We start from the raw sequence: 26014 nt of genomic DNA, 5'->3' as shown, positions 1-26014 counted from the left end.
ATACAGCACACAAGGAGAGCAACAGTCTATATTTTATTAAAATGAACCGTGCATTCCACAAAGCAAAGATAAGTTTACAGAGATTGCTCTCTTTCCTAAGGCCTACCAACTACACCTCCAAGCCATAAAAACAAAATCTTGGGCATACTTGACCATTTAGAATATTACTTTTTCAAGTGAAGAATGAGCTAAAAGTTCTGCGGCTCATGTCACATGATTCTGTGATATCAGGGGAAAAAACAAATGCAAAAGAAAGTTCTGGAGGCCCAGAACCACCTCACATGGCTTCCGGAATAATCCCCACACTCAGCTAATCCTTTAGAACATGTGCCTTCTACACCTACTCCCCGGCCTGCCTGCCTGCCTGTCACTGCAGCCTTTAGGTGGGAAATTTGTGTTCTTAACTATTTACATCTCTGGCTCATCTTTGCACCTTGGGTTCCTTGAAGACCAAACAGCACAATTCATATTTTTCACCCACCTAATAATGTTCTCTAGTCACCTCCCTGCTGGCCTCTCCACCCTCTTCTCTTATCCTCCTGCTTTCTATCCAGGTTGCTCTCTCTGTGTCCTTTTGCAGCTCGTTATTTGTAACTCTATGAAAATCGAGAACTGCACCAGTTTATCAAGTAAAAGTTCAAAGACAAGTTACTATGCTGCCGTATTATTCCTCTCATCTATTTAAATACAGTAGGTAAAAGTATGAAGGACATTGTCTTAGTACCAGACAGAATTTTGATTTTCACACAGCACTACCCCCACATGCAATGTGAAATTGCCACACTCCCAGGATGCCTGGATAGGGCATATTAGTTCTTCTGATGACCAGAAAGCCCTGAGAGAATGTGGCATCTTCATACCAGTCTTTTTAGGAAGTGTCTATTGTACTCTTAGAATTGCAGGAGATTTGCCAAGCGTTCCTTTTGCCATGCCTCATCTCGAAGTTTTGAAGCTTATTCAACTCAAGAGTACAAAAGCCTCCACTGCTGACCCCTCCTCTTGCAGCTATCCCTGCAGCTTGGCAGGGAGTTCAGGAGTCTGTACATGCTCACCTTTTCCGTAGCACTTGGAGACACTAGAAGGAAGGCTGATTCTGTGCACGCCTCTTTCCTTATTTCTTATTTTACCTCTTGGACATAATCGATGTTTAGTACATCCTGGAGATACTTAGTGAATAAATCCCCAAAGATATTTATTGTAGACTAGTTCATGGGAATAAATCAATTTTTGCTTCCATCATTATATCCTAGATTTTACAGGATCAGAACTTCTGTGATTTAGTATAAAATCTATGGAAATCAGTACAGAGGTCACTCAAAAGGCCAGGCATAGAACCACATATGATCCAACTGTATCACTCCTCAGAATTTATTCTGAAGAATGAAAGTCATCTTACTACAGTGATGCCATGTTTACTCATGTATAGATAGCAGCACAATTCACAATAGCCAAACTATGGAGCCAGCCTAGGTTCCACTAATGCATGAATAGATAAAGAAAATGTGGTATATAGACACAATGGAGTTTTATTCAGCCAAAAGAATGAAATTATGCACTTGTAGGAAAATGAATAGAACTTGAGCATGTTGTGTTAAGAGGAATAAATCAAACTCAGAAAGTCAATGGTTGTGTTGTGTGTTTTCTCTCACATGTGGAAGCTAAAGAAGAAAGAGGAGAAAGAAAGGCGGGAGTGGATCTCATGAAAACTGAAGAGAGATCTGTAGAGAAAGGGACCCAAGAGAGGGAGGAGGGAGGGAAAAAGGGAAATAACGGGTTATGAATGACATTGAGCAAATTGTCTTGTTATATTGTGTGTATGTATGGACATGTAACAATGAATCTCACCATTACTATAATTATAATGCACTAATTAAAATATGGGGGGAAAAACTTCCATGATTCATTTTCATAGCCTATTTTTTTCAGAGCACATCATCATAAAATCAGACACTTTAAAAAAAACCTACTTGTTTTTTAATTATGATTACAGAATCTGTTTAGCAAATAAGATATTTTCCCCAAAGAACTGTTTGATGATTTTGGATCAAGGGTTTCAGATGTATTATGTATATATGATAACATAAACTTTGTTTCATAATTTCCACTTCACAAAAATATACATGAAATCTTTTAAAAAAAATAAGCCTTTGTGACAACAAGAAAATGACAGTGAACAAATTAAATAAATGTGAGCAAGAGATTGTAATCATGAACAATATCTAACCTTCTGAACTAAATAATTATGGTCACTTAAAAAAGTACTGCTAAGCCAGGCTTGGTGGCAATCCCAGGAATTGAGGAGACGGAGGCAGAAGGATCACAAATTCAAGGCTAGCCTCAACAACTTGATGAGGTTCTAAACTATTTAGTGAAACCCTGTCTCAAAAAGGACTGTAGATATAGCTCAATGGTAAAGTGCCCTGGGTTCAGTTCCTAGTATCAAAAAAGAAAAAGTACTACTCTAGTGTTAATTATTTATACAACTGCTTAAGATGACAGTGGTGCTGAGTGCAGGGGCACACACTTACAATCCCAGTGACTTGGGAGACTGAGGCAGGAAGATTGCAAGTTCAAAGCCAGCTTTAGCAATTTAGTTAGGCCCTAAGCAACTCAGTGAGACTCTGTCTCTAATTTTTAAAAGGACTGGGGAAGTGGCTCAGTAGTTGAGAACCCGTGGGTTCAATTCCCAGTACCAATAAAAAAATAATAATAAAAAATAAAATGACAGTGGTTCTCCATACTCATTTAGCGCAGATGACTATTCCAAAGAGACGAAACTATTTTCATCCATTATTATCTATAATAATTCTACTTCATAACCCACATATTATTGCTTAAAAATCCAATCCAAAGCCTTAAAACACAAACATATCATCATGGTAGACCTATTTGAAGTTCATTTTTCAAATCATGTTGTTTACCAACATTACTTCAAGTGGCAAGTTCTGCTTAATAAAAATTGATTTTACCTTTTAAAAGTAAAAATATTCTTTCCTCATTGCATTATTATTTTTGTATCTATGAATTAAGCCTGTAGTCATCAGTAAAGGTCCACTGCCTTCTGACCTTTTTATTGTATTATGAGAACAAATGACCATAGGGCAGGAATGTGCCCCAATATATACTTCTTTTTTGTTGTTGTTTCTACCTTTTTTTTATTGGAGCATTATAGTTATACATAATGATGGGGTTTGTCATTACATATTCATACATGCACATGATACAACAATATAATTTGGCCAATATCTCTCCCTAGCACTCTCTCCACACTCCTTACCTCTTGGTCCCTTTCCTCTACTGATTTCCCTTTGATTCACCCCCAACTTTTTTTCCCCTCTAGCTTTTGCATATGAGAGAAAACATAATGACCTTTGACCTTCTGAGTTTGACTTATTTCACTTAACATGATGGTCTCTTGTTCCATCAATTTTCCTGCAAATGCCATAATTTCACTTTTCTTTATCGCTGAATAAAATCCCATTGTGTATATATACCACATTTTCTTTATCTATTCATCCATTGGCTAAGCATGGATACCTAGACTGGTTTCATAGTTTGGCTATTGTGAATTGTGCTGCTACAAATATGGGTATGCACATATCACTAAATTCTGAAGAGTGGTGTAGCTGAGTCATCTGGTGGTTCCATTCCTAGTCTTTGAGGAACCGCCACATTGATTTTCATAGTGGTTGTACTAATTTACAGTCCCACCAACAGTGTAAAAGTGTTCCTTTTTCTCCACATCTTCTCTAGCATTTATTATTATTTGTATTCTCACACTGTCATTCTGACTGGTATGAGAGGAAATCTCAGTGTAGTTTTGATTTGCATTTCCCTAAGTGCTAATGATGTTGAACTTTTTTTTCATGTATTTGTTGGTCATTTGCATTTCTTCTTTTGAGAAGTATCTGTTTAATTCATTTGCCCGGTTATTAATTGGGTTACTTGACCTACATTTATTTATTCAGCCTGCCTCTCAATCACCACTCTTCTCTGCCTCTTTCCTCCTATCCGTTCCCACTTCCTGATTTCTTTTCTTAGGACTTTCATTTTTCTGAGGATTATGGGTTTCTGAAATGTTTATAGGGACCTTGTTAAAATCTTCCAAGACTGTTATCCCTTTACAAAAAGTATTTTAAAATTTTTACATATTTATATATAAATATTTACATATATCATTTATAGAATTATAATTACTACTATACATTAAAAATATTAGCAAAGACATTTACACAAAGATGTCAAAGAGGCACAGTGATAACAAGCACACTAGAGGCAACTAGACTGCTTCTAGGAATAAGAACAAACAGGTAGCTTGTTAAGACATGATATTACTGAATCTAAGATCTTAGTCTCTCCATACAAGCTAATTATTTTTCCTCAGACCGAATCCTTTCTGAGTTTCAGATTGCTTTTTGGAAATTTGACTCACAAAGAGATTGGGTAAAAGCATAGGGCTTGATCACTGCAGAACACTGCCATTTCTAAAAGTAACCCAACAACAACTCTGTGTGATCGGTGTTCACCTTAGGCTGTGTCCAGGATAAAAGATAGTTCACAGGAAGCACATAGAGTGCTTCTCAGGGTTTTTTTTTGTTTTTTTGTTTTTGTATTTGAAATTGATTGAGCATAGTTTAACACTGAGCTACATCCCCACCCTTTTTAATTTTTAAATTTTTAGACAGGGTCACACTTAATTGCTTAGGACCTTGCTCAATTACTGAGGCTGGCCTTGAACTAGCAATTCTCCTGCCTCAGACTGGCAAGTTTCTGGTATTACTGTCATACACCACCACGCTAGCCTTCTTTTCTCTTTGTTTTAATGTCTGAAGCTATTATACATATGCAAGTTGGATTTTTTTTTTTTTTTTTTTTTTTTAGTTGAACAGTACTGCCAGTCTCGATTCACACTATGCATAGAACATCTGAACAGAACTGTCCTGGTATTAAAAAGACCTCAAGGAAGACAAGCTTCCCCACCTCTCAACAATAGTCCTAGTAGTCACTTACTGAGAACTTGTCTAATTTTTCATTGAAATCACCAAAGATCTGTCTTCATCATTTTCAGTCAGCAGCAATTGAGCTTTTTTAGGCTAGGCTCAAATATACTCCTTAAAGTTTATTAAAAAATAACTCTTCTGTACATTCTATAGCCAGATCTATGCTGGGGCCTAGGACATTCTGATAAGCACAAATGAACATCCTCCTCTCTGTCATTTCCACAGTTTAGCCCATCTATTATACTAGCTAATGCTTATTGAATGATTATTCTAAGTGGCAGACACTATATTTTGTGCTCTTTATGCCATTTCTCACTTAATCCCCTCTAACGATCTTATGAAAACTGTTATGTTCTTAAGAACTGCAGCTTCAAGAGATATTATTTTAATATATTATTATAGCTAGTAATGGCAAAGTCGGAAAGCAAACCAGGTGTCCGTGACACCAAAAGCCCTGCTTTCAATCAGTAAAATGCAGATTTTTTTTCCTTATGTTGGGGTTACCACCTAGCAAACTCATCAGAAGTTTAAAATATTGAGAATACATTTAACACACCTAGCCTATAGAATACACTGAACATCCTAGTTTAGCCTTGCCTACCTCAAACGCTTACCTCAGCCCAGTTGGGCATCAGAGAATATCATAGTGCATATTACTAGCTCAGAAAAAGATCAAAATTCAAAATTCAAAGTATGATTTCTACTGACTGTACTCTTAAGAGTTCCACTTTAATCCTTTTTGAAGCAGTAGAAAAAGAGTCGGAGGAGTTTGCAGGAAATTTGACCTTTTAGTTCTCTCTGAGCACTCAGGGAATCACTTTCACCCCATTAGAAAGTGAAAGAAAAGATTCTTGAATTAGATCATGGGTCAATCAGGATGGTCTGTAATGTTCATCCTGATCTGTTCTAAATGACAGTCCTTCACATATGTCTAGACAGCTCTCATCATTATAATTTGTATTTTATGCTACTTTATTCATTTTCTAGCCGTGCCTGTCCATTTTATCCACTTGAGCCCTCAAGAGTGAAAACTAAGCTGGACACAGTGGAGCTCACCTGTAATCCCAGGGTCTCTGGAGACTGAGACAGGAGAATCTCAGATTCAGAGCCAGCCTCAGCAAAAGCGAGTTGCTAAGTAACTCACTGAGATCCTGCCTCCAATAAAATACAAAATATTGCTGGGGATGTGGCTCAGAATCCCCAGTACCGCCCCCAGCCCCCAGTAAAAAGAGGGAAAACACTTGCCTCCTTCTTTAGCCCATTGCCGAGTTGCAAGGTGTACCTCATTCATGTCAGTCTTCATCTCCTCCCTGTCCAGTTCTCCTCCACCACGAACAAGATTGCAGTATAGTTTGAATCTTACCCTTCATTTAACACCCTTTCCCCAAACCCCTGTGTCCACACTCCAGCTATTTTCATTGCATAGTTGTACTCTTACCTTTTCAAAGTAGTGGTTGGAGGAGAATTGGTAGTGTTTCCAGGAAATGTGACTTTTTCAGTTCTGTCTCAATATTTATGATCCAACATTTAGCTTTGGGTGATTTCTTAACTTCTTCAAGTATCCTCAGGGTTAACACCCATTTTGCTAATCCCACAGAGTGATTGGAAAGATCAGATGAGATTAGGTATGGGAGAACAATTTTAAAACTCAAGTAGGTTATGTAATTTAATACCCACAAGAACAGCACAACCTAGTTATTAATGCAAAATTTTCCTCTGAGAACCAAACTTTTTTTTTTTTTTTTGTACTGGGGATTGAAACCAAGGGCGCTTAACCACTGAGTCACATCCCCAGAAGTTCTGAGACAGGGTCTTGCTAAATTGCTTAAGGCCTTGCAAAGTTGCTGAGGCCAGCAAGAACTGAAATTTTAAGGAGTGGAAAGAGCTGATTGTCATGCATTTTTGAAAAGGGAGGGCACATAGATAAGGGAGCTACCCTGCTCACTGAAGTCTATTCCATCTATCAGCCCACCCTGAGCCAATCTTTTCCTAAATCCTATTGACTTCTCCATTTACAGTTGATTCACTTGTTAATGAATAAAGGAGCTTCAGAGTCAACAATTAGTTTTTTTGGGGGGAACTCTGTTTTAACAATTTAATTTTCATATCTAAGCACACCCGGTTTACACACACCTCCACCTCACTACATTCCTCTCACCCCCACCCATCCCACCACCCAGGTCTCATTCTTGACCTTTACTCCCTACTCCACATCTGTCCCTCTCTATCAGCCTCTTCATTCCGGGTAGTCTTTTCATCACTAATTTTTGGGGCTTATCTTTCTAACTGTGTACAGAGTTAAAGTTGTAAAATAATTTTTCTTCAGATGGTTAAAAACTATAATTTATTTAACCAAATAAAATGTTTCTGCTCTGAAGAACAAAAATTCAGAACATTTTTTTTTCCATTTGTTTTTCCTGTGATATATTGTCTTGTGTATTGTTAAAGCAAAATAAATTTGTCCTGTGGCCACCTTTATATCCCTGCCTTAGGAACTAAAGCCTAAACTAGTTGTGAAAAAACTGAAAATCTGACTTAGAAGTACAGTGAGTGTGTGTGTGTGTGTGTGTGTAGATTTTTTTAACAACTAGCTGAGTCTCAGCCAATCACAACAGTCACACATTAGCCAATCACAGACTGCACATTGATCAGAACAGGTCCAAATAAGCAAACTTGGAGAAGTAATCAATCAAGCTATTTTCTGTATCTCAATTTCATTTTCTGTCTATAAATACTCCTTATCCTCCACCCTGCAAATTCCCTGAATGCGTACTGGTTCTGAAGATTACCAAATTTGTGAACTTTTCTTTGCTCAGATAAACTCAAATTTAATTTGTGGAAAAAAATTTTAACAGCATTTTATATTATGGATTAAGAGACATTCTTTCAGGCAAAAAGAATACTGTCAAAGGTGGAATGTTCAAACTAATGATATATATCAGACATTTAAACTTTAGCTACATCTGGAATCCACTAGATAGATCTTTTTGATCCTATGATGTATTAGCCTGATGTAAACTAATAAAATGAGCAAAGATTCATTAAAATATGAGAAAATGACTTTTCCAAGATTATGAAGTGCACTTAATTCTATTTTTCTTGCTTTTTTTTTTAAGTGACAAAATTTCCAGGTACCATTTTAGTTATAATAAAATCTTATTTAAGATGATGAAAATCAAAGATCTTGGGCATGAAATAAATAATCTGAATAAAATAGACAAGGAAATAGACACTAGCCAACTTGTAATTGTTCAACTTTTGATTTTTTTTTTTAACTTTAGGATGATACAAAATTGGCATGCATTCAGTAGAAACTGTGTTTCTAAATTGTTGATCTTTTCCTAGGGTAGAGATATGCAGTAAGATACTTACTCATGATGTTCCGCTCTAGGCTATTTGAAGTGTTCTGAGCACATTTAAGGTAGGATAGGCCAAGTTACAATGTTGGTAAATAAAGTGTAGAAAAGTGTTTTTAATGGAGATATTTTCAATCTACAAGGGTTTGTAGAGATGCAAATATCTATGTAAGTGGAAGAACAACTTTACTCTGAAAATATGTTAAGAGAATCCTTGAAGTCAGAAAAATTGGTCATTATGGCCAGGAGTGGTGGCACACACTTGTCATCCCAGCTACTCTGGACACAGGAGATCACAAGTTCCAGTCCAGCCTGCATAGTCCTGTTTTAAAATAAAATTTTAAAAAGGCCAGGGATATAACTCAGCAGTACGGGGCTTGCCTAGCATGTAAGGCCTCTGGGTTCATTCTTCAGTACCACACACACACAAACACAAGCAAAAAAAAAAAAAAAAAAAAAGAGAGAGAGAGAGAAAGAAAGAAAGAAGAAAGAAAATCATCCATGATGAAAAACTTTTAGTTTACCCTTCAATTAAAAGCAGAAGTAATAAGTAATTTTGTTCAGGCATGATGGGTGGAACATGCCTGTCTATAATCCCAGCTATCTGGGAGGCTGAGGCAGCAGGATTCCAAGTTTCAGACCAGCCCGAGCCATTTCGTGAAAGCCTGTCTCAAAATAAAGAAAAGACTTTGGCTGTAGCTCAGTGATAATGCACTTGCCTAATATGTGACAGACCCTGGGTTTAAGTCTCTACCACTAAGAAATCAAAAACCAACAACAAACAATAAAAAGTACCCAGTAATATTCATCTCAACAAAGAGAAAATTTCTGATCTCCACAAAGGCATGAACAGATTTTGCTCCATCTGAAAAGCTTCAGAAGGCTAAATTCTTAATTTACACAATCCACAGGAAAGTAAGGGAGCTTCTCTGTTGAGCAGAATCTACAGTCACATATGCAAACATTTTCAGCAGGACAGTTGTGAGGATTGGATTTGATAAATTCTCTGCTGCCAAACCTAACTCAAATACTAGATGAGCATGATTCTAAGTATCTTTCAACAGAAGTTAGAAATGATATTTCACTACTCACTGAAATAGATAACCCATCCTTCAACCTAGAGCCCTCTAATTCATTGTAGATGGTTAAGGTCATGCAAAACTAACTGTCTTTTGCTTTGCAAATCCTCGCTTACAAATTCAATATTTTCTGCTCTAGTTTTCACTCGAGATGCAAGAAAACAGTGTTCTCATGCTTCTATCTGTCTGATTGTGGCAGCCTGGATTAAACCATGAGCTGGATGGGTGGGGGAGGTCGTGGGGAATGGGAGATGAATTTTTGCAATTCAGGATTTACTCTGTAACCAGTGAAGAATCTGTTTTACTTCAAAGAAGAACCTAAAAGTTGAGTTTACACATGAAGTGTAAGAAAATACCCCCTAGTTCTCTCATCTGGTTGATTACACCTTCAAAAGCTTTAAGGTTAAAACTAGTTAAAAGTAAAAAAGGAATGAGATATTTTATCTAAATGACTTGGCAATGTCTAATGTTATCTCCAGTTCAAGGATTTTAGGGCCAGCATGTGTCTATTTCCAGGAAGCTTATCAGTCTTGTGTCTGAGGCTGCAGATAATGGAATACAGTAAATGATGAGCTTCATGGTCCAGGAATAAAAAACAAACTATACATCTAGTAAAGTATAAATAGAAACAATAATGATAAAATGTATCCTTCTTTTAACCCAGAAAATCCTGTGCAAACCTAATCCCACATAAATGATATAATTCTTTCTCCAAGTAAGAGCTAACATAAATTGACCACTAAATATACATTACACAGTTCTAAGTAACTTTACTGCATTATCTTCGCTTTCACAAAACTCCGTGCTCAATTATTACTCTTCCAGTTTTGCAAATGAAAGAAATAGATGCACAAGAGTTCTCACAAGCTCACACACTAACCACAACAGACCCTGAACTATGGAACAGCTTCCTGCAGTTCTTTGAATGATTGGCTGGTCAACTAACTCTTATGGGGAGTTCACTTGCCCTAAAAGAGGTGTGGTCTAGGAACATGAGAATAACTGTGGCTTCTGGTTCTAAGATGGAGGTAATGGAAGTCAAGTTCAATTTTGAAAAGTCTGAGTTGGAAAAATAGGGTATGTGAAAAAAAATCAGCATATGTGTGGCAGACTGGATCTCTGTACTTCTAAAGGGTTAGGTCTTTAATAGGACTTTGAAAATGAACCTCCTTTAATTTTGGAGAGAACTCATTGTATTCATTTTCCCAGCACAATGTAGGATCAGGCATGTTCCAGGTGCAAAGGATTCTAGAAAACATTGAATGTCCTGGCAATTATTTTAGGGAACAGTGGAGATGTCTAAGGAGTTGGTGACTTTGACATGAGATATGGTACACTCTTTTCTCTTTGTGGAAGGGTTTTATGTTTTGTGGGTTTTTTTTTTTTTTGGAGGGGGGTGGGGGGAGGCTACCGTGGATTGAACTCAGGGGCACTCAACCACTGAGCCACATCCCCAGCTCTGTTTTTTTGTATTTTATTTAGAGACAGGGTCCCATTGAGTTGCTTAGTGCCTTGCTTTTGCTGAGGTTGACTTTGAACCTGCTATCCTCCTGCCTCAGTCTCCCCAGCTGCTAGGATTACAGGTGTGTGCCACCATGCCCGGCAAAGAAGGGTGTTATGTTTTTATTTGTGTTTGACATGGGATAAGCTGAGTCTGAAGAGGATCTTTCATTTGATAGTGTAAAAAGTTATGGTTGGTGACTTTCATTGAGTTAATCAATCAATAATGTCAACAGCCTTGTTATGTTGAGGTTGTTATTGATCAAATTTCAACACAAAAAGCAAAAATGGAATAAATGACAGTTGATAGGACAAATTTTATGATCGAAGAGCCATAAGACTAGTCTCTTAGGAAATCAACCTTTGTGTTGGATTTTTATGCTTAATGAGGGAGAGGGTATTCAAGATTTAGGTCAGGGCTGGGGATGTGGCTCAAGCGGTAGTGCACTCGCCTGGCATGTGTGCCGCCCAGGTTCGATCCTCAGCACCACATACCAACATAAATGTTGTGTCCACCGACAACTAAAAAATAAATATTAAAAATTCTCTCTCTCTCTCCCCCCTCTCTCACTCTCTCTAAAAAAAAGAAAAAAAAAAAAAGATTTAGGCCAAAAAACAATTTCAAGTACTTAGGTTGGTGCCTCTCTGTGTTCCAGTATCCGACTTTATTTTTACTCCTGAGAATGGCATTATATGACTCTGGGATTCTTCACTGTGTATAGGATGACTTTACTGAGAGCCACTGTTCCTGTACTTTGACCTAAGATCAGTCTACTTTAAGGATTTTTATGTATTTATAGGCATTTTACTAAATGATTATCAAGAGGCAAAAACTACCATGAATACACTTGTCAACATGTATCAGATGGAAAATTTCTGTGTCAGCAGATCATGGTTAACATTTATCCTAGTTACTTCTCTCTCTCTTTTTTAAATAGATAATGCTATACTTTGGAGGACAAAGCAACTATTTTGTAGATATAAATACGAGAGTGATGTGTGTTTTAAGAAAAAAAATCTAGAAAACTGTTTTCTTCATTTTTGAAAATTTATAATAAATTCCTCCCACTACTTATATTAATTCAGTGATCTAATTTTACATATTCTCTGAAATACTGAAATACTTCTGTAGTCCATATGTTTTTAAACTATGAATCACTTCATTTCTATATTCAGCACATAAACTATTACTGCTCTTAAATAAATATAAATATGCCACTTTATAGTGATTCCTAAGTACCCAGAAATTTATACTAAATTTTAAAATGCAATACTTTATTAGAAAATATAAAGAAAAAAAATGCATAATCATGGAAATAAAAGGGAACATTCAACTTTCCCTTCTGGGAAAAATTTGCACAATTATAATTCTTGTACTTTAATTTTTGCTTGAAATAAATCTAGGCATTTTCAAAACCTCCAGGGTAAAATTGTCTTGTTAAAAGAAACCTTCATTCCAGGTGTGGTAGCACACAAGTTGGAGACCAGCCTAGACAATTTAGCAAAACCCTGTCTCAAAGTAAAATAAAAAGGGCTAGGGGGTTGTGGATATAGTTCAGTTGATAGAGTGTTTGCCTTGCATGCATAAGGCCCTGGGTTCAAATCCCAGCACCACAAGAAAAAAAAAAAAAAAAAGGAAACTTCAAGTAAAAGGATGCAGGGAGAATATCAAGAGGTTATATTTTTCCTGCCAAAAAAATAAGTGCCCAGTAAGAATGATGGCCTTTGAGAGAAATCCTCTTGTTGACTGACTTATGTGACTTACTTCTAACCAAGGAACATTATATGTGTTACCAATAATAACAATGGGGAAAAACACAAATTTTTAAAGTATGGGAAATCTCATCCTACCGAAAAATTCTAATTTATAAGCCAATGCAGGACCAGCAATTGAAAAGCAAAGAAGTACAAAAACAAACAATTCAGGTTTCAGAGCCTGAAAACAAAGATTACAGGAAAGAGCCTAAACTTGTGCAGCCTGTTTGCTTATTGTCTGAACAAATGTTGGGAAGTCATAAGAGCTCAATGAACAGAAGTAGAGGTGGTAAGATTATGGCTGATTAGTTTCCTTCATTTCTCTATTTTCCTTTTTTTTTTTTTTTTGCCTAATATGCCACTTTTTGATTATAATTGTGAAAAAAAGGACTTTTTAAAAATGACTTGTTTCTCTAACTGTGTACCCATATCTGCATATGGCAACTGAGCACACCAGTCTTGTCCTCTTGTATTCAAGCACAAAGATACTGAATGCAAAAATTAGCTAGTCCCACCGGATTTCAAGATGGGCTAATCCTCAATAATTCCTTAGTTCTTAACAAAGAAATGTTTTTATTAATTTTATTTCTATCAAGCAAGATGGAGTAGTTTCCTCTGATATTCAATTCTACTTGAACTAAATATCAAGAGACTACATATTGAATTCAGTAAATAAAATACTCTCTGATGATGGCTGGCTTTGAATGAAAAAATTCCAATCACTTAAAATAATTTTCATAGGAAATATAAGAACATTTTATGAAAATTATTTCAGGAGCTGGGCACGGTGGCACACACCTGTAATCTCAACAGCTCAGCCCTAAGAAACTCAATGAGACCCTATCTCTAAGTAAAATATAAAGACAGCTAGGGATTTGGCTCAGTGGCTCAGCACCCCTGGATTCAATTCCTGGTACAAAAAAAAAAAAAAATCAGGAATTTAAAAAAAGTTGTAATAGTAAAATTCACTTTATAAGAATGACTATAACATTGCCCTTTAAATACATTGTGCCCTAGGGTTTATTTATAAAGGTAACATACTTGACAACCATAATATGAAAGGTCAAGGTGGGGGTTGGGTAAATGGACCAATGTTTCAAGGTCTCAGAAATAGACTGAAAATTTAAAGTTATTTATTGTAATATCTAGAGCCACCATAAAAATTCAATGCAGTGAGGTATAATTAGAAAGTCAACAGGTAAATTAACATGAGCTGGGCATGCCTGTAATCCAGCTACTCAGGAGACTGTGGCAGGAGGATGATAGGTTTGAGGCTAGCTTTGGGAATTTAATGAAACTGTCTCAAAATAAAAATAATTAAAAAAAGCTTAGGGGTATAGCTCAGTGGTAGAGCACTTGCTTATAATGTACACAGCTCTGGGTTCAATCCTGAGTATCACAAAAAATTTATATTAAAATATAAAAAATATTCAAATAATTTTAGAGAAGTCAGGAAAGTAACTCTACCATTTTGCTATTTGTTTTCTATATATACCTTCTTTTCTTTATTTGCCTGTTCTTAATCTGTGTTAGCAACTAAGCATAAATGGTATAAATGTCTTGTATTAAAAAGAGAACAGAGATTGTCAGATAGGATTTAAAAGGGAAACTTTGGCACATGATGGTTAGAAGAGAAGTGCTTTAACCATGACATGGATAGTTTGAAATTAAATGGATAGAAAACCTATATTACCACCTGAAGAAAAGCCATAAGAAGACTGGACTGGCTATGTAAATATATTTTTAAAAATATTCTTCAAACAAAGACGTTTGCCAGAGATAAAGAAGCACATTTTCTTTTCTTTTTTTTTTTTTTTAAAGAGAGAGTGAGAGAGGAAAGAGAGAGAGAGAGAGAGAGAATTTTTAATATTTATTTCTTAGTTCTCGGCGGACACAACATCTTTGTTGGTATGTGGTGCTGAGGATCGAACCCGGGCGCACGCATGCCAGGCGAGCGCGCTACCACCTGAGCCACATTCCCAGCCCCACATTTTCTATTAGCAAAATGATCTTTCATCAGGAAATCATGACACTCATAAAGATATATGTGCAATATCACAACTTCAAAATTTGATCAAAAATCAAAATTGATTGAATTAAAGCTGCAAAAGACAATTTCACCACCACAGGTAAAGATTTTAACACCCTGGTCAGATTGATTGAACAACTAGGCAAAAAGAATTAAAAAAAAAAATCCCTCTAGACACAGATCTTAGTCTATGCCTTAGTTGTCAAGAAAAATTCTCATGAAGGAAGAAGAATACTATGTCTTTTTAACCCCACTGATGATCCTCAAATCATGAAAGTCATAAAAGTGAATAGACATGGAAAACGTCATCTGATTTCTCATTTCTCTACCTGCTCTGCATTGAAAAAAATTTTTTTTCTCTACTGGGTTTTGAACCCCAGGCACTCCACCACTGAGCTACATCCCTAGCCCTTTTAGTTTTCGTTTTGAGACAGGGCCTTGCTAAATTGCTGCAATCCTCCTACCTCAGCCTCTTAATTCACTGGGATTACAAGCATGTGCCATTGCACCTGGCATTAGGTTTTTTTGTAACTTAATTTCTCCAGCTTCTCCAAGTGTCCAGGCAGCATCTTCTGGTCCTACCCTATGCTAATTCCTGTCCCATTCTAATCTCTTTACATAACATCACAAACCATTTAATTTTCAGTTATGATGCTTCATTCTATTTTGCTCCTGCACCACATAGGGCTACAAATCTTAATAGCAGTATTAGCCAGCAAGATGGCTTCTTTATTGTGGTGTTGCACTGCTAATGGATCGAAATGACGGCAAAAAGAGGCAGTTCACTTTCATGTTTCTTCATCTTTCTTCAAAGGAAATACATAAAAACAAAACAGGAAAAAATTGACAGATAAAATTAATAATAAGTTTAGACCATAAGCCTGGTCTTTAAAAAAAAAAAAAAAAGCCATCAGAGAGATTTTCATTTCCCTTCTCAAGTTCTCTGCTTCTGCTAAGAGGCACAGACGGACTCTTTTACAAAGAGAAGATTAAAGCACAGATTTAGCCTGTGCGGCTCCACGTAGGAGCTGCTTCTTCCTCCGAAGTGGATGAGAGAACAGGCCTGCGGCTCTCTGCCCAATTCCCAGCTCTATACTCTGGAGCTGTGAGTTATGTCAGATAACCTCTGGAGCTTGTTATCTTGCTTCTAAGGAGGGATAGTGAGGGCAGACTGCCCCTCCTATTTCACAGCGTTGCTGCAACACACTAAATTGGATTTTTGTGAACACACTTCATAAAAGTGTGAGGCATAATACAAATATTAGGCAACAGCACTGGTTTTCTGTTTCATCAGACCCCACTTAATTAGAAGAGGTGAAAGCTCTATTATCACTCTCTTAAGTGTTTCAGCTCTTTTTGACCCCCGCTCCCCCCCATCTTTAGTGTCTACTTAGTGTAATTAGTCTTCATGGCTCACATGTGTTCTGAAAAAGAATCAAAAGATGCCTTTATTTTCCTGTAAGAACAAGCCCTACCCTTTGTCTGATTTTTAATTGTGTAAGGTAAGGGCACAGTCTGAGCTCATAACATGGTATTCCTCTGATTCTGATTAGGTTTTTTTCATCCCTTCTGTACTGGAGATTGAATTCAGGGACACTTGACCACTGAGCCACATCCCCAGCCCTATTTTCTATTTTATTTAAAGACAGAGTCTCACTGAATTGCTTAGTGCCTCAATTTTACTGAGGCTGGCTTTGAACTTGCAATCCTCCTGCCTCAGCCTTCCCAGCCGCTGAAATGACAGGCATGTGCCATCATGCCCAGCCTGATTAGGTTTTTACCTCTGGATATCACACAAAAAGGCACATTTGCCTTCTGTTAAGTATTCTGAAGTCTGATTCAAGGTAGTTTTTTTTTAAATCCCCTTTTCATCCTGGGGTGAGGGAGGACTTGAACTATGCATTTGCCCACTTCGTTCTACTCCTCTCTCCTTGACTCTAGGAAATAGACTCATTCCAGTGTTCCCCTGACACTTGAACACAGTTCACACTCCTTGATGCTACCTACACCTAATGCTATATATGTTCCTGAAACTCAGAAAGGAGATTCAATGGAAAAGACTTTTATGATCATGAAATAGCTTGTGAAGTGCATTCAAGTAGTGGGCTGGGTATAAGCCAGCCAGCAAACAGTACAGAATGCATCCTGCACATCACAGGATCAAAGTGTATTTTCCCAATAATACCTGAATCATCAGTAGTCCAGAAGGTTCTTGGGTCAGGCTTGGTCAGGATGTTGGCGTGACTACATGGCTCTTTCACCTTGGAAACATAAGGAGAAAAAAAAGTGATGTGAAAATGGCGTTACCATTGCAGTGGCCTTTGGTGCTAGAACAGGGATTTGAGGCTGACACTGGAGCATCTAGCACACCTGTGCTGTGATTAGGGTGGTTTGCCTAGGACTCAGCTGACTATAGCACTGAAAGTTTAGTATCCTGGGAAATCTTTAATCCTGGGCTAACTGCAAAGGTGGATGACCCTAGCTAGGCCTGATGCAATTTCACTATTGGGGCTGATGGCTGGGCAAGCCCATGGGGGCTGGAGTTCAGCCCTCCACTTGCTCCTGCTTCCTGTGCAGTACTCTGACTACACAGCTGTATGCAGAAGCCATCAATTAGCAAAGCTTGTACAAAGACACTAACTGACATTTAAAAACATGTTGGAATTCTACATAACAAATGATATTTTTAGTAAATACTGCTTGGGAAAATACATAATTGAATTCAGTAGCAGTTTAAAATAAATTCTTGTTTTATGATCCTAATAGAATCGTTATATTTTTAAATAGTAGCATATGTACACATGTGATATGTGTTATTTTTTTAGTGTAGATCCAATTAAAAGATTCCTTATAATAAGCTCAAGAAAATGGCTGTGATGCTTTTTTTCTCCTTCTTTTTGGCAACTGTGTACTGCTGTGATATGTAGCTTTCAGATGTATCCTCAACCAGTGAAATATAGAACTTAATGTTAAAAGGGACTTTCCACTTATCTGGTTTTTGTAGTGCAATCATTTGATTACTGTAAAATGTCTCTAGTCTTATTAACTACTCAATGGGTAAATTATTTCCACTGCAGTAATAATCAAAGGGCTCAAGAATGCCATGAAGGACACTATTTGGTTTCACTGCCATTTTCTTTCTATAGCAAGACATTATTGAAGGAAGCAGTGTGTGAATTTTCAGTCTGGCATAATCTCCTTCTCTTAAGGATTAGTATCAGAGAACATATGGAAACCAGAATCTTAAAGAGACATCTGTACTCTCATATTCACTTGATATTATTCACAATAGCTAAGATGAGGAAACAAGCTAAAAGTCTATTAACAGATGAATGGATAAAGAAAACACAGTGTGTGTGTGTGTGTGTGTGTGTATATAAATGTATATATATATGTATATATATATATTATATATATATATATATATATAGAGAGAGAGAGAGAGAGAGATATTATTTGGCCTTTAAAAAGAACGAAGTCCTAAGTGACAATATGAATGAATTTGGGGGACATTATACGAAGTGAAATGATAGTTACAGGAGAAAAAAAATACTATACTTCCACTTACACGAGGTGTATTATATAGTCAAGCACATAGATAAAGAGAGTAGAATGGGGAGGGGTAGGGGGCTGTGAGGAGGGGCAATGGGGGTTGATATTCACTGTGCATAAAGTTTTAGTCATGCAAGATGGTTAGGTTTTAGAAACCTGCTGTACTACACTGTGCCTATAGTTCACATAACCATATTGTACAGTTAAATATTTGTGAAGAGGTCAGATCCATGTTGTGTTCTTATTGCAATTAAACAATCTGGAATTGATTACCACCCTATGTCAGTTAGTGTATCAGAAAAGCACATAAGATATTTGACACATAAATATGTAAGTGTTCTAAATATAGGAATGGAATTTCCTGGCAATTGTAATATGGTTTTCATTTACAGGAAACGTGAAGAGAAAAGAAAAAAAAAACTACAGTAAAAATTTCGTTAAAATTTAAAATTTAAATCTCGAGTTCAGTGATAGAACACTTGTGGAGCATGTGTAAGGGCTTAGTTTGATCCTCAGCATTGCAAAAATTAATAAAAATAAATAAATCAATCAAATCAATAAATCTCATTCCATGGCCACATTTTGAGCAGCACTGTAAAACCACCCTCACACTCCACTGAGCAGTAAAGAGTTCCTTCCAAGGAGTTACCTATTTCTCTAAAGAACCGTTGTAATTGTTGGGTAGCTCTTCACAGTTTGAATCTCATATGAATCACTGAAACTTGACTCTAGCTCACTCTTGAGTTACACACAAGAGTTGTGCTCTCTCTTTTATATAGTAATATACCTCAAATATTTGAAATCACGATTATGTCTTGCCTTAGCTTCCCCTTCCCCTAACTGGCTTTCTTCCCTTCCATAGTTCCTTATGAAATGGTTTTAAGTCTTTTCTGCATGTCTGCTAGCTCCCTGGGAGCTTCTCAGCTAGGGCCAGATAATAATCACTGAAATGAGGTACTGATGTTGAGGTACAGCTCTCTGGGAGGACTACTTGTATTATCTCCAGAGTGAGGAATTAAAATGTTCCTAAACACCTTTATCAATTTAACATGGCATGAGAGTAAAGAATAGTATGATTTTGCCACTTTTTTTTACCCTTTTTAATTACAAAAGTTCTAATTGATTTCACAACTATGCATCCATATTGGAAAACTGCCATATGCGAGTTTGCTTTCTGTGTTAAGCTTTGTAATTACCCAGGTCCTTGCAGAGTTTGTGTAAAATAAACATCATTCCTCTAGATCTCATTTACTCATGAATGATTCTTCACTGAGATTTCTTTTTTTTTTTTTTAAATTCTTCTACATGTGGAAGATGCCCCTGTATAAAGCCAGGGTCATCAAAAATTTCTTCTTGTTCTTTGTGTTATTACTGTGCAAGTATAACATGCCATTCTTCATGATTCGCAAGAACCAAAGTACTCGCAGAAAATTATCTTGGCAGCTCATATAGTGTGTGTGTGTGTGTGTGTGTGTGTGTATCCCCAGTACTGGGGATTGAACCATGGACACTTTACCATTGAGCTACATTCCCTGCTCATTTTATTATTTTATTCTGAGACGGGTCTTTCTAAGTTGCCAAGGTTGACCTTGAATTTGTAGTCCTCTTGCCTTGCCCTCCTGAACAGCTGAGATTACAGGTGTGAACCACCATGCCTGCTTCATACAGTATAGTTTAAGCAAAAATCCATGAGTCACTATATACATTGTAATCGTAGGTAGGCAATGCTCAATGACTAAATCCTGTAGCTTTAGGTACTTCACAAAAGAGAAAATTCATTATCAGATGTGTTCATGAAACACCTACATTTCAGAAAAAAAAGATGGAATTTGAAAGAGTGACTAACTCCTAGGATTTTACTGATGGAAGAATCTGCAATGGGCTTTTTGATTCCTTCTTTCTTTCTTTCCCTGGTATAACGACTCAGGGGAATTTCTCCAATAGGATCTTCCATTTGGGGGTTTAATTGTATGTCAGGGGGTGACAATATAATGAGCAGTAGAACAGCAGTACAGAATTTTTAAGTATTTTATTTTGGAAAATTTGAAGCACTAAGCAATTTTGTAAACCTCTATGCACCTATTTATTAAAATCTACCTTTAATAATTATCAACATTATGCCAATCTTATTTTCACTTATCATTTTATTTTTGGCTGAAATATTTTAAAGCAAATCCTAGACATCACAGAAATTCACCTATAATTTTTTTAGAATGTGTTCAGACTGAAAACTTTTTTTTCCCCTTTTTGTGGTATAATTATCATGCCATTGTCATAACTAATCATTTTAGCAATAATTGGATTTATTAAAGTTTATTTAATAAATTAAAGCATGTGCATTCTGAAAAACAGAATGAGTGCTTGCATTATTTTATAGACAGAATAATTTGAATAAATTATTTATGAAGATACTTTAAAATTGCAAGCTCCACAATAATCAATGGAACTTAGCTTTACTTCTTTAAATCTTCATAGTTTTTTTTTTAATGGGAATCTTAGCAAATTATTTACTTAATAGAAGTGGTATTTGTTTTTCAACTTATTTCAAAAGAATTCTAGAAGTTTAAGGAAGAATGGAAGGAGGGAGGGAAGGAAATTTCCTTATCTGAGAGAATAAGACATATTGGAGCATGAATGGGAGGAAAAATAGCTCCTAGAAAGTAATTGCTAAATGCTTAATTACTATAGTTGTGAGACCTTACAAACACCATTTTGGCTGATTTGACCATCAGAAGATGAAAGGTATTAGGATATCATATTTAAGGAGATGTTCAGAAATTTTCAATAGACTCTAAGAAACGAGCCTGTGAATAAATCACTAATACATCTACTGATATGAGAAACAAATCTACATATTAATTCTTTAAAATGCCTCCATTTAATGGAAAGTTAAACAGCATTAGCATTAATAGGAAGATGTAGTTAGAGTTATTTTTTCTCTAGGCTACCTCATCCTTATTTTAAGAACATTGGTCCAAAAAGATAAAATGCATACATAACATCACATATGTATACACAAATAACTTATTTAAAATAACCTGTGATATTGATATAAAAGAATTGTCAGACAATATGTATTTGTCCCCTATTTATTTTTAAATTATTTGTAGTAATTTGCATATGACTTTCCATAAATCTCTTTAGCAACTTATTATAAAATCATCATTTCTTCCTAAGAAGAAATGAAGTTCTTCTTAGGAACTTAGAAACTTCCTAAGAAGAAATAGAAGTTATTAAAATATTTGTCTTATTAGCTGGGAAGTTGTTTTTCTTCCATCCTAAGTTGCATGATCAAAAGTTGCAGAATATTTTACATCCAGGGAAGTGAAAGCTTGCTCCTCAAACTGCTGCAGACTTTTGCAAAAAGCTCCTGCCTGGTAGCATGGCATATAACACTGTCCTGCAAATACTAATTCTGAGTTCAATTCTTTGTATGGAGAAGGAGACAAAGACTTGGTTCATCATCTCATTTTGATGGGCTTCTGACCTTAAACAAGTATTTATTAAGTCCAAGATACAACTATTCTGATTGCTATAAAGTCAGAAAGCAAACTCATTGATCTTTGAACATTACATTCTGATTGGGGAGCAGGACATACATACCTACAAAACAGGGAGCCCAAGATGGAGTTCCTATAAATGTGAAGTAGATGGTATAGCTATTAAGTTTTGTCCACTTAAAGGCAGAAGCATCACTGTGGGTGATGTTATTGAGCAATGCTTCAAGGAGGAAGTAGGACTTGAAGAGGTTTTTAAAGTACTGATGACGGCTGGCTTAGTGAGGAGGCCATAGAAGGGTGTCCAAGGTGGGTGGGACAACACAAATATAGGTGTGGGAGCAGAACTCAATGAGGCATGTTTGGGCAACAGATGGGTGAACAATATCATGGGAATAGAAAACTTATGGGAGAAATGATTGGAAACTAGAGAGAAGTTGGATCGTGGCAGGTTTTAGATATCAGTGTGTTCCTTCATGCTGTGGGAATTTGGGAGTCCTTGCACTCTGAGTAAGGGACCACAGTTGAAAACACAGAAATTGAGGATAATCAGGAGGCTGTTGTAATAACAGAGGATCGGATATGAAGGGCAGCTGGAAGAAAGATTTGCCAACATGTCAGGAATGACAGAACATGTGAGAATATGTGGGGTGGATCTCAAATGTTTCAGAGCTTTGGAAGTTGGTGACCACTTAGGGTCAAAGCAGTCCACAGTTTCTGGCTGCTGGAAGAAGCAAGCTATTTTGTGCTCAGGCTGGTGTTGCAGGCCTGCAGAGCACAGGTGGGCCCTGGTCATGTGCTTGGTGGCCATCCTCTGTGGAGAACTGGCTCCGTCTCTGACCTACTGAACTGTGTCACCTTTGAGTGCTCAGTGGTGGGCTTCCCCCACACAGTCAAGTGGGCTTCTCATCCTCTATCCTGGGCCACCATCCTCCAGTTCCCACAGCTGGATGAGAATGTACCCCCACTCCACTACAACTAATACATCCACAGTTTGTGCATCTGTCATCATAAACCTCTACGTTCATGAAGATGGCAGTGTGGACAAGGACAGCAGGACTCAGGTCAAGAGATTAGTAGAAGAGTCAGCAATCAATTTATCTCTGCAAGTTAATGATTTATCCTGGTTCAGTTGCTTAACATTAAATTACATCCATATCACATGGAGGTTAGGGACTATTCCTGACCTCTGAAGAGACTGTGATGCCAAGCAGCTAGACGAATACTCCTCCATTTGCCTTCTTGTTGGTTTTGATATTTTTCAACTTGGCCCTTGTGATTGTGAATTGCTTTAGGCAGCCCTCACCCAGCCCACTTCTCTTATTTATGTTTCCTGCTTGGCCGAGAAAGCACTTCTTTCAACTCCAGTCTACATAAGGTCAAGACATCCAGGTCAAACTTCTACTAAATCAAATGTTTGTTTTTTGATGGTTCTGGGATTGAACCCAGGGCCTCACGTGTGCTAGGCAAGTGCTCTACCACAGAGCTACACTGAGTCCATATCAAATGTTTTCTGTATTCTACACCAAAATTAGAGCTCAGAGGATCACAGACTTAGGAAACTGGAAGGGACCTTTTCTCACCATCCCCTCTTGGTTTATGGTTGAGAAAACTGATTACCAGAGAGTAGCATGATTTATGTTAGTGACTGAATGAAGGTTACAGCCCAAGTCTCTATTTTAAAATGTCAGATGAGAATTGATATTAGTTTCTTAAAACTCAGATGTATGCTCAATTTTAAAGTTATTTTAGTTATTCATTCAGTAAGCACTTATGGATAACCTATTATACAGTGAGCACAGTTCTAGGAACCACAGCATAGATGTGAACAAAGGGCAAGTCTCCACTCTCATGGAGCTTATTCTCTGATACTGTTGATAGAAGTGGGTCCTCTGGAGGCAGTTGACACGAGTAGGGAATGAGGTGACACTTGGTCCTTTTGGATTTTTAAGGGTGTATACTCTTACATATTTTTTCAATAATATCACCAGAATTAATCAGTCTGCATCTATAAGTTAAAATATGCAGCAAAAATATGCATTTATAAGTTAAAATATGCAGCAAAATAGGCAGCAGAGTTTGGTTTGAATGAAACACAGCTTTTCCCCATTTCTAACATGGCTGATCTGAGTTGGCACAGAGCCACATCTATACAACATTCACTTCACCCACTTAAATTTCCTGCCTGAACTCCCAGGCATTTGAGTGTCCACCTGGGAGTCGACACAAAGCCAAGGTATCTAGAGCAAACCTTTCTGTATCTTATTCCAAAGCATATCAAAAACTTCTTAAGAAAAATTATTTGGGGCATAATGTTGGTAGATTGTGCTTGATTTTGAGGGAAGGCAATTAATACATGTCTTTTGACATCATTGATTTGGTAGGACTCGAACTATGTTAAAGTAGCCAAAGTTAATGCTATCAGAGAATCATAGTGTTTTGTGGCTATAAAGTATTTAACAGGTGATTTAATTCAGTCTTCTTATTTAAGAGGAGAAACAGATTCTGAAAGAAGTGACATATGGGGGCTGGGGTTGTGGCTCAGGGTATAGCACTCACCTAGGTAATGGGTTCTATCCTCAGCACCAGATAAAAATAAATAACATAAAGATATTGTGTCCAACTATACAAAAAAATGACATATGGAAGGTTACACAGATTGTCAGAAGTCATTTCCATTTATAATGCATTTATTTTAGAACACAGTTGGTAGATATGGTTAGACAAAGCTGTTTGGAGCATGGGTTTTGGAGTGAGATACATGCAGAGTAAAATTAAGGCAGCCCCAGTCCTGACTACATAGGGCCCATGGAAAGGTACTTAATCTTTTCTACCCTTAGTCTCCTTATTGGAAAAACTGGCAAAGTTAAGGGGTAGGGTTAAGGATAGGGTTAGAGTTAACTCTATCTAAGTTTCAATACTTGGCAATGGTTATTATTATCCATGGTTTTATCATCAAACATGTCAACAGGAGTGCAACGACTCAGGTAGAGGCTGGAGGGGATAAAATTTTTTGAGAGAAGTTGGCTGTTTGTTGAAAATCTACATGGAGCAAAATAAATAGATAGATAGATAGAAAGAAAATCTACATGGAAAGAAGCATAGCAAAAACAAAAATAGTTGCTTGCACATATTGTGCTCTCTAACTTGATTTGCTCAGATATCCCCAGAATTCTATTCAGCTATCTGTTCAAATGTCAACTTCTGGGTAAAGCCTATTTAAATGGCAACTTCCTATCCTGTTCCTGCTTAATACTTTCATTCATGATACTTAATATGTCCTAGAATATGAGTTTCTTATTTTCTTTGTTTGTGGCCTCTTGCAAATTTTCTGAATCCTAAAGGGGTACTTGGCATATAGGAGGCTTTCAATAAATATTTGTTTAATAAGTTATTAATCTCTAAACTGTTCAAATGAGAATCGTAAATCCCATTCAACTTGAACCACTAGAATTTAAGGAGATAATCATTATGCCAAAATGTTGTGGTTTTTTAACACATGTGTCTTCATTCCTCTTGAATTTCTGGCATTGAGACAATAAATTGATAAATAGAATGGTTAGCTTAGAGCACTTGATGTTTCTGTAAATAACTGGATGCAAAAGAAACCACTCCCCAGTCTAGCAGTAAGATTGTGATACTACACATCAGTATTATTTTTTTTCTTTGCATAAGGAAGTAGAAAACTGTTTGGGCTGTCATCTATTATCAAATACACTCATTAGAAAAACTTAGTAATGACTGACTATTTGCATCTTTCAGATTATTGTCTTGACTACAACACAGTATGTGGCTGGGAAAACTATAATCTTCAAAACTCTTTCCATAGGCTCAAGTTCAATTCAGTAAATTATTTAGATTTGTCTAAACCCTGCTACCAGATTTTCCTTTCCCCATTTAAGACACAGTGCTTTCCAGTGATTCTCAATCATGGCTACTCATTACTGTGAGGAACTTACAAAACCAAAAGTAGAGTGTCAGGTTCTCCTTCAAAGGAAGTGGGAGAGTTGAGATATCAGAATATTTTTAGGCTCCCCAGGGGTCTCTAACTGGCTTAAATCCACTTCTGCCTAATGGAAGTAACACAGAACGAGTGGTATTTACCCACTAATACAGCCGAGACGCTGAGTATGGCTATTTCAGGGTAATGAGGATAATATGAGAAATGATTTCCAAGCCTAGGTTAAAGAATAAGCAAACATTCAGTCAGAGCTTTATTGGGAAAGAGAGAAATGTTTTAAGTATC

The 26014-nt window shown here is 36.8% G+C and overlaps 1 protein-coding gene and 1 long non-coding RNA gene across 4 annotated transcripts in view; both read right to left on the bottom strand.

The window, feature by feature from the left end:
* Window positions 1-26014, bottom strand: part of LOC144366028 (uncharacterized) — a 209686-nt gene that overhangs the window by 58969 nt on the left and 124703 nt on the right. The gene's annotated exons all lie outside the window — the stretch shown is intronic.
* Sgk1 (serum/glucocorticoid regulated kinase 1) overlaps window positions 1-26014 on the bottom strand; it is a 108645-nt gene that overhangs the window by 12221 nt on the left and 70410 nt on the right. Inside the window, exon 3 of one of the 3 annotated variants that reach the window (XM_078019092.1) lies at window positions 16905-16980. In XM_078019092.1, the coding sequence (XP_077875218.1) occupies window positions 16905-16980 (76 nt within the window). Of the gene's footprint in view, window positions 1-6245; window positions 6266-6438; window positions 6523-16904; window positions 16981-26014 lie in introns of those variants that run through there. The other 2 variants (XM_078019094.1, XM_078019093.1) reach the window with 2 other exon arrangements.

This window comes from Ictidomys tridecemlineatus, chromosome 8, assembly GCF_052094955.1.
Source record: "Ictidomys tridecemlineatus isolate mIctTri1 chromosome 8, mIctTri1.hap1, whole genome shotgun sequence".
Taxonomy (NCBI): Eukaryota; Metazoa; Chordata; class Mammalia; order Rodentia; family Sciuridae; genus Ictidomys; species Ictidomys tridecemlineatus.
The sequence above is the reverse complement of the archived record's forward strand: the minus strand, read 5'-3'. Positions and strand labels throughout refer to the sequence as shown.